General features: G+C 38.3%; 1 protein-coding gene across 3 annotated transcripts; it reads right to left on the reverse strand.

The window, feature by feature from the left end:
• Positions 1-263: 263 nt before the first annotated feature.
• LOC128741665 (arginine/serine-rich coiled-coil protein 2-like) lies at positions 264-4,604 on the reverse strand. 3 transcript variants are annotated; one of them, XM_053837622.1, is made up of 4 exons: positions 4,524-4,604; positions 3,797-4,033; positions 1,742-2,101; positions 264-1,682 (listed from the first exon to the last, which is right to left on the reverse strand). In XM_053837622.1, the coding sequence occupies exons 1-4, from the start codon at positions 4,590-4,592 to the stop codon at positions 531-533; spliced, it is 1,818 nt and encodes a 605-aa protein (XP_053693597.1). In that variant the 5' UTR covers positions 4,593-4,604; the 3' UTR covers positions 264-530. The 3 variants fall into 3 exon arrangements, with proteins under 3 accessions (XP_053693597.1, XP_053693599.1, XP_053693598.1); XM_053837624.1 differs by lacking the exon at positions 4,524-4,604 and adding an exon at positions 3,397-3,526 and having other exon boundaries at positions 3,797-3,909; XM_053837623.1 differs by lacking the exons at positions 3,797-4,033; positions 4,524-4,604 and adding an exon at positions 3,397-3,754.
• Positions 4,605-9,957: the final 5,353 nt, after the last annotated feature.

Raw genomic sequence — 9,957 nt, forward strand, 5'->3', positions numbered from 1 at the left:
TCTGCTTTATCCTTACTTCTCAAAAACAAGTGCTTTTTTAAAAAACCAAGATATATTACACTGTATTAATGTTTGCATAACTTCTCCCACAAGATTAACACAGGAAAAGCAAAGTAAACTGTTTTACTCATACCAACTATTTACCCAGAGCTGCTTTTGAATTACAGGAGAGTTTGCTCGACCAGCTGTACAAAGCTGTAAATCAGTTCCTACATGTATTTAAAAATATCGGATTGAAATAAATTCATCAATAGGTCTATTCTCTTAAATTTATTGAATTATCATAATCATTATCGGTGCACAGTGCACAATATTTCATTTTACATCGCAATTAAATTCGCTCGCCACCATTACCAAGTTTCATGCGTCAATTTGATCGCTAACATCCGACCTGAAAGAGATAAAACACTGCCCCAAAGCGAAGCATTACACAATTTATTCCGTAAGCATATTTGGCAAACGACTCCAAGGGTGGGAGGATAAAATATTTTCAATTTTTAGTGATCGCACACTCATCTTGCTTGTATGTTCTAGAAGGTACGTGGTTGAGAGCTGAAGCCGAGACCGACGCCCCGCATCGTGTGAGTCACTTGCCGTGCAACCTCGTACTGCTGTTCCATTGTTGAGAAAAGTTCTTCTTGTTTGTTGATACTATCCCCCGAACTACTGCCAGGCTTGGAAGATGACCCTGTTGCTACCTTCTGACCATCCTTCACCCCCATAAGGCGTAAAAACTTGGATGCCATTTTACCGTCCTTGTCTTGGGAAAATTTAGCTTGCTCCCACTTGCTAATGTTTGTGGTAACATCCTTGCTTTCAGGCGTTTTATGGCTCCAGAGTAATTTTCGTTTTTGCACTTGATCGGCATAACGGACCGGATTTACGACACCGGGGTTGTAGTAAGAAGGCAACGGTACAGACTCAGCAGCTTTTTTGGACTGTTGCAGTACATCGATGCCCATTTTGTCCAGCTGGGCCGCTTTTACATTGCTTCGAATCAGCGAGCTGCGGGACATGGCGCTCACGGCGTCAATTGCTAGTTCCCCACTGGTGCTCGATCTTGTTGGTAAATCAACGGGAGCCACGTTAATACCCATTAGGGGTGGTATGTAGGTTGTCGGTGGTGCTGCTTTTACAGTTGACATTGGCGCAGTTAGTGTGGAAGTCGACGGTATGCTCATTAGAGGTGGTATTTTAGCAGGAGCAACTTTCATAGGTGACTTGCTCTTTGAACGAGACCTTCGTTTACCTCTTTCGGCACTGGACTTGCGTTTCCTGTCCCTTGAAGATGATCTTCTACTACGACGGTCCTTTTCATAATCTCGTTTTTCTTTGCGATCTCGGCTACGTTCACGATCCTTCCGGTCATGACGGTCATCACCTTTGTCACGACGATCGTGTTTGTCATCTTTATAGCTGCTGCTGTTACGGCTAGCATGCCTATCCCCCCTTCGATCCCTGTCCCGGTGATCATCCTGATGATGACGACTACTATGTTTAGTCAATGAATCACGGTCCTTATCCTTATCACGCCAGTCTCGATCTCGTCGTTCTTTTCCTTTGTCACCGTACCGTTTGCTTTCTTCATGACGATCACGAGAGCTGCTTCGATCGCGTCGCTGCTTTTCGCTGCGATCTGTGGTAATTTTTCGGCGATCATCTCGACTAGATTTAACAGGGATCTGAAAATATCAAAACTATTGGTTTAATGATCTTCAAAAGCCCAAAATAGCTTAAATACCTCTACTTTTGTTTCGCGTTTCTTGCTCACTGGAGAAGCACGACGATCAGAAGGTGAAGGTGAAGCCAATTTAGCGACTTTTCCACTGCTGCTGCTTCCAGTGCCATGTTTTGAAGTAGGTATTTCGATAGCTGTTTTCTGTGTTGCAGTACGTGAAGAAGTGCTTTCAACTTTAGATGTCTTCTTTGATTTCATTCGACTTTTGCTATCTTTTCGCCTATTAGCACTGCTACTGCTGCTGCTGGAGCTACTGCTGCTCTCGCTATCACTACTTGAATCAGACCCAGACGATGACGAGGACGACGTTGAAGAGGATGAAGAACCGCTTCCCGACGAAGAAGATGAAGAACGCGAACGTTTCTGAAAAGAGAGTAAAAGAATAACGAATGGTTAAGAACTGAACAACTTGTCCAATTTAATATCAAATCAACGAAAATACATTGTTTGTATACATTCCGCTCGTATTTCAGTAAAAATAACGAAAGCTAGTTTATTGCTTTGGAAAATAAATCTCCTGGGCCATAAACAACTGTCAAACAAACTTATTTTGGAGTCCATTTTTGCCTATTCATTGATAGACTTTTACGAAGTTTTTACATTGTTTCCAAAACAAGGTTTTGTGTTGAAAACGGTAATTTGACGGATTATTTTTTAAAATTATCGTGCAGATGGGACAAAGAGTATTCACAATTCAATAAAAAATTTGTGGACCAAGCATCGTAAAAGCAACATTTTTTTTATGAAAATGTCGACAAATTGTCTTACAATTCCAGGGAAAAGATTATCCGAAAAAAGTTTGCATAAAATTTTCCATGCCGGTGGAAAACTCCACCTCATGAAAACTATGTTTTACTCGTGGAAACTTTTTTCAAATTATTTTTCATACCTATAGTTTGTCAATTTATAGTTTTTTGGAATAAAAAAATTAGGATAGCGTTTTATTGATCCTCTCGTTTGTTTTATCCATTTATCTACTATAAACATTCATTTCTTATGAACATTTAGAAAAAAAAAATTCTCACAGAAAAATTGAAATCATTATTCATCAATTTTCATATTTAAAAAGCAATCATTTTTGAAAAACCAGTTTATTTGTTAACGCTTTTTAACAAAGAATATCTCAAAAAACAAAAGATGCAAATGCATTTATGCTATGCTGATTTAGTATGTTTTCTGAATGAGCACTGAACAGATTTGTTTCTGTAGTTTTCTCCTATTAGTCCTATGCTTTCATACGTAATTGCTTGATTTTTTTGAAAGTTTATTATATTGAATGCAGAATAAAAATTATTCTGAATGTTTTATTTAAACTCCAACGAATAGGTTCTTTGGAGGTACCATAAATACTTCTCGGTTCTGAATTCTGAGCTACTGGTAAAATAAAAATTTAATTGCTCCCTTTATGGATATGACTTCAATTACGTGAATTGTGATTCCGTATTTCACTAAATATTCCCATAACCCAAAGGGGACACAGTCTTTCTACAGTCCATTGGCTCTATGCAATTTAAAAATTCAGTACCTACTTAACCACAACCAACTAGGTAATTTCCTTTATCGATACTTACGCAAAGGTTTGATGAGTCTGGGGAAATCTGATTGGGAGAATTTACCAGTTTTTGTGATCACTCAGATGCAGCGATAATGTGACGCACCTTTTCCATTTGTGTTGTTCCTTCTGCGTCCATCGAGAGCATTGGTCAGAATACTTCAGAAAGGGCGTTCATTGCTCCTGTGCTGCAATCTGGCACGGCGCTGGACTCTTTTCGTTAACACACATTTTCACTGGGTTTGAATCATTATCATAATAAAAAGGGATTCTTTGAACAACATAACAAGTATCAGATTATTCTAGGTATTTGACAAGCGGACGAGATAAGTCTGATTAAAGGGCATTGGAGAAGATGCAGATTTCCTTAACGTGTCATTGTTTGCTGAAACGAGCTCGTTTTCAACAAACATAACTAGAAGGAAACTGTTTCGACAAAACATGACAAACGACTCCCAGCGTGACCGAACCGCGTACATAATTTAGTATTTAAATTGGATAATTACCTTTTTTAATGGCTTCTTGTTGGTTCTATCTTTTCCGGCATTATCTTTTGAACTCTTCTTGATTGAACTTGACTCGCCCGTGGTGTTCCTGCTTTGCAGGTTTGACTTCTTAACCTTTTCATAATTGTCTTCTGATGAAAATTTTCGTTTACTACGACTTTCCTGTGAAGATGATGCCTGTCGACTTGACTTTGAAGTGGTCGGCGATTTGGCGCTTCCGATTTGCGGTGTGGTATCCTAAAGGAAGGGTCGACTATTCAGGATATATGGGCAAACAGCAAATTGTATTATTATGTGGCACAGCGGAAACACTGATAAAAGGAATTTGTTCAAAAGTTGATTGTACTAACACAAAGTTCGATTTTACTTTGAATTTTTATCACTAAAAGCTAATTAATGTTTTATTGCCAAAACGATATAGCGTCTTACGTCTACCGTACAATACTTCAGATAGGCGATACAATTAAATGATGGATATTGTTTTTGATCACCGTTATTGGAGAAAAAACAAATTTCAATCCTCAGCATTATTGATTTTTCATCGCCGGGTAGTTTTTTTCTTCCTTTTACGGAAGTGGCGTTGAGCCAAGCTTCATTTCGCAGCTCCAAGAATTTTACATAACTCGGAACGCGTACAAAACAACATCCACCATTCAAATAAAAAGCCCATTGGCAAACCATTTCGCTGCTGGTACTTCCAACACTCAACTGGTTCCAAAATAATTACCCTTTCCGGTGGCAAATCCGGCTGATCGTCTTCATCGTCACTGTTATAGTTTTGTAGCAGAGAATCCATTTTGAAATGATCCAAAATCGAAATACAAAAGTGCTAAAAGGTGTTGAAAGAAAAGAGGCGGAGCAGAGAGTGCAGCAGAAACTTGAAAAATGCTTGACATTATTTTTGACATTTGCTAATTTTTGCTGCATGGCTCGCGTTTTCTCCCATGTTATACACTGCTAAAATATGCATCCCTCATTCTGTATTTTGGAGGATCCTAATTTTATGTTGAACGAGTTGCCCAAGTAATAATTTCAGGCTGATCAAACGCTTTTGTAGCTGATTTTATTCATCTTAGATACTGGCGCCCTCTAGAGTGACTATATACAGAGTGGCGACAACGTCAAAATTGGAATGATAATTATCTGTCAGTGTCATTCCAATCGAGCAGACGACCTATCCAACGCGTATGCAGGAAAGAGAAAGAAAAACCTTGGAAAAACCGCATTGCATACATTTGGGATGACTTGTCGCCACTCTGTATATAGTCACTCTAGCGCCCTCGTTTACATTTTGTACAATTCTGGCTTTAGTTTTCAAAAGGTCGTATAATCAACCCTTTTGCATGGGTTATGCGACTAAAGCCTGAATTTCTCTTTTCGTTTATAGCGAATGTAGCGTGTGTGTTTAACATTTTACAGTTTTTACAGCCAATGGCTTTTTCAATTCAGTCACATTGCTGTTTAAACAACAAACTTGCCGTTTAAACAACTGAATTTATGATGCCGTCAGTTATGCGACAGTATCTGTCAAATGACGTCACCTTATGGTTTTTTTGTTCCTGGTTTTTGCTCTCAGGTAAAGCAATTAGCAATGGGTGATTATCTATCGTTTTCATGAAAATCGCCAAGAATTTGATATTGTTTCGCTGTGGCCAATGCTCTTAATTATTGTTCTAATTATTGATGAAGTAAATTATTATTCCCAGTTTTCGTTAATTAATTATCTATCTGAGGTCCTGAGTATTCTATTGCAAGGGATTAGTATCGCTGGCTTTCGTGTTTCGTTCGTTGCAAAAACTTTGACAACAAAAATTTTCCGAAGCCGTGACAATTACGCTGTTTTAAATTCCTGCCAGAAGCTTTGAATAGTAGTGTGTATTGTAATTTACAATAATTTTTGACTCTGGTGAGGGGCAAGCTCGGTCGTGGTGCCCGGGTGCCTAAACGTAAACTTGCATGATTTTTGCTGCGAAACGGTAAATTCGCGGAGCAATAAAATTTTTAATGAAACAGTTCATAAACGAATTAGAACACGTGATTTTGATGACCGCCTTGATACCGTTATCTTAATTTTGCGAGAAACCCCAGCCTTATCTAACAAGACGGATGCAATATTATCCGCCCATACAGTGGATTCACGCGAGATTAGTTTATGTTTTACTTTTACAGAGATAAATAAATGTCCATCCTTTGCAAGATACTTTGGACCATTTGTCCAGCTGGGCTGTTAAGCTTGGTATCGATTTTCCCCCGGAGAAAACTGAGCTGGTCGTTTTCTCTCGGAAGCATGATCCAGTACAACTGCAGCTTCTGCTAATACGTAGAACGATCTCGCAGGTTTAAGTCACTACATATCTCGGAGTCTGGTTCGATTCTAAATGCACTTGTGCATGCCATATTAGGTATCTGCACTGAAAAAACTTTTCGTATAGTTTCTATGTGTTTCCCACATAGATTTTTTCCATGTGCCATGTAAATGAACTTTATGTGCCAAACAGTTACCATTTATGTGTTTTTAAAATTTGCACATACTATTCATATGCATATAATTTTCATGTGTACTTCTGGGCGGATTGTATTTATATGTGGCACATAATAATCATAAGGATTTTCATATGGAAATTTTCCATTAGTTATGGGCGGATTATTTTGAGTGTGAAACAAAAATGCCAACAAAGGATCAATTTTCTCCGTACGATAACCGGAACCTGGAGGGGCGCCCATCCAGGAGATCTTATAAGGCTATACCAGACAACGTTACTGTCGGTTCTCGAATACGGTTGTTTCTGTTTCCGCTCCGCCGCGAACACGCACGTTATTAAGCTCGAGAGAATACAGTTTTGTAGTTTGCGTATTGCCTTAGGATGCACGCAGTCGACACATACGATGAGTCTCGAAGTGCTGGCTGGTATTCTTCCGTTGAAACACCGTTTTTGGTAACTATTTCCTACCGTCTGCTCATTTGATGTGAGGTTATGAACCCATTAGTGATTTGTAATTTCGAGATGCTTGTCGAACTTCGATTTCAAACTAGATTCATGACTTTATATTTCGTTTACATGGCTCAAGATATCAGCCCTTCTGCATACACTTCCTTTTGTGTCGCGTCGCAAGATACTTCTGATTCTGCAATATTCTTTGATATCACCATGAAAGAAGATATAATTGGTATCCCGGATCAAATTCGTACACTTGAGATCCCTAAGATTTTCTTCAATAAGTTCGTAAACGTTAGTTCTGATAAAAGGTTTTTTACTGATGGATCTAAGCATAATGAGTCCACTGGCTTCGGCGTCTTCCATGAAAATATTACAGCTTCTTTCAAACTCGATGCTCCTGCTTCTGTGTACGTGGCAGCAATGGACGCAATTCACCACGCTCTTGGGATTATCGAAACAATGCCCACAAACTACTACTTTATCTTTACAGATAGTCTAAGTTCTATAGAGGCTCTTCGTTCAATGAAGCCTGTGAAGCACTCACCGTATTTCTTGGGGAAAATACGTGAGCTTACAAGAGCTTTGTCCGGGGAAAAATACCAGGTTATCTCAATGTTCCATTCCGGGCAATGAAAGGGCAGACTCATTAGCTAAGGTGGGCGCAATTGAAGTCGAAACTTATTATAGACCAATTGCCTATAATGAATTTTTTAGCCTTTTGCGCCAGAGAACGCTCATCAGCTGGTAATCTTCATGGAATGAAGGAGAACTGGGACGGTGGCTACATTCCATTACTCCTAAGGTATCGACGAAAGCGTTGTTCAAGGGGTTGGATATGGGTCGAGACGGAATGGGTTTATTCGTTTGATATCCAGGCTAATGTCCAATCACTATACGTTAAACTCGCATCTCTACCGAATAGGACTTGCAGAAAGCAATCACTGCGTTTGTGACGATGGCTACCACGACATCGAGCATATTATATGGTCGTTTAACAGAAGTTTTAGGGACATGTTATTCAAGTAAAATCATAGTGTCAGATGTTAATTTTAAGGTATGATATCTGGTTTTGGAAAAATGGTTTTTATTTATCTGAAAAAAATCTTATATAGAGTAAGGAGGGGTAAAAGTGCGATGCGGGTAAAAGTGCGATTCAATGATTTATCAGTGCAGATTCCGAGTAAATTTTCTACAACGGCATGGATGGGTGACTACTTTGACAGCTTGAATCTAACGTAAACTTTGTTTGCTTACGAAGCATAGTTGCTGAGTTACATGCAAATGTTATTTTAGGGCGGTTGTGATGTAATTTTTCGTTATACAGCAAATACGATATCAACAGGAGTATATTACTTGTTGAAAATTAGTAGCAGCGTTTTACATCACTTACATATCTGTTTTGAAAATACAGTGAAAATAATTTACAAAATACATTTCGCTTTTCCATAATTTTATCTAACCTCGTCAAGCGCCTAGCGGGGTAAAAGTTCGATTCACGGACGGGGCAAAAGTGCGATTCATGGACGAGGCAAAAATGTATAGCTAATTATATACAGCCTAAGGCACTATAATACAGATACTAGAAATAAAAGATCTGCAGAAAACTGTGTGCTCTACAGATGTTGGCCGAAGAAAAACAATGTGTTTCTGCTGATGAAACAAAAAGCAAAGGTTTGGAAAAGTTTCGATCTAACGGAGGCTGCAATACACTAGCGCAAAATAGAAAAGGTGCAAATTGAGAATATTCCTTACCGAAACCTAACGCAGATTGAAGATAATATGGTTTTGTTAGCTACTGCTGGGCTAACTTCATGGATTCTAGCTTCGAACTTTTGCCCTGCGATATTCGCACTTTTGCCCCGCTAGTGGGGTAAAAGTGCGAATCTGCACTTGATCAGAAGAAAGAAGAATTTATTTTGCAAAACACTATTACCGCAGATGATTTATAGTTGAATGTGAAGACATTGAGTTACTGCATCATTATAAAATATATTATGTTGTTGTCCTTCTTTATATCTCACGAAAATTGATAACAACTTCAAACATCGCACTTATGCCCCGCCCTACTCTAATTAGTGTTCAGATGGTCGTTGTCTTGTATTGGGAAAAACCAAACGATGAATTAAATGTAAAAAATCTGAAAGCGATGGTTAAACACGGCGGGGTGGAGTGGTGGTAAGCGGGTGGATTACGGCTAAAGGTGTTGGCAATTTAGGCTTAATCGATGGCATTTTAAAGCAAATTTTTGAAGCCAAGTGCCAACAAAATGGGATTTAGTCAGAGGTTCAAGTTTTACCGAGACAATGACCCATAGCACAAAACACTTAAGAAACCCACATGGTTACTTTACAAACTGCTCAAAACTTATTGATACTCCACCACAATATCTCCAGACATCAATCCCATTGAAAACCTTTTGGAATATTTCGACAAAAAAGTTAGAAACCATCAAATTTTTAATAAAAACGATCTTACAAAGCACTTGATGGACGAACGGGAACAAATTCCCACCGAATACACGAAAACACTGGTAGAGAGCTTTCCAAAACGACTAAAGGCAGTTGCAATGAGCAAGGGATACCATACTAAATGCTAATCTTTGAAATTAAGTCACATCTGCGAATTCAAAACTGTTAATTCGAAGCCCGTACGAATATGAATTTGAGTTAATTTTTTCATACGCAAATTTATAATACTTTTTCCAGATAAATGAAAACCATTTTTCCAAAACCATGTATCATACCTTAAAATTAACATCTGACACTATGATTTTACTTGAATAACATGTCCCCAAAATTTCTGTTAAACTTTCGAATATAGAAAAATTGTATCACTGTACTTTGCCTCCGGTCGAAAATACCCTGCTCTGAAGCATGGTTATTTATTACATTTCGATGGTTATCATTCCAGGCAATGTATATGTTTACAGGAGAGGAGGAAAGCTTCGATTTAAGCAATTGATTTTTCTTACCAATGCATAAATATCTCCGCCCCACAACGTAACGCTATTTTGTAAGTGAGTCGCTACATATCCCCCAGTCGGTAAAAGCCCAAAAATGTATTCAATCAGTTGATCTATAAAACAATAAATTAAAAAAATAACAAATGAAATGGAACGAAAACTGGTCAACTATTTTATACATCTTCAGTGTTCGTTTCTGCAAAGGACTTTTCAAGTAAACAAAAACATACATAGTTTAAAGTTTGAAATGTCATTTTCTA

The sequence above is a fragment of the Sabethes cyaneus genome, chromosome 3 (genome assembly GCF_943734655.1).
Source record: "Sabethes cyaneus chromosome 3, idSabCyanKW18_F2, whole genome shotgun sequence".
NCBI classification, from domain to species: Eukaryota; Metazoa; Arthropoda; class Insecta; order Diptera; family Culicidae; genus Sabethes; species Sabethes cyaneus.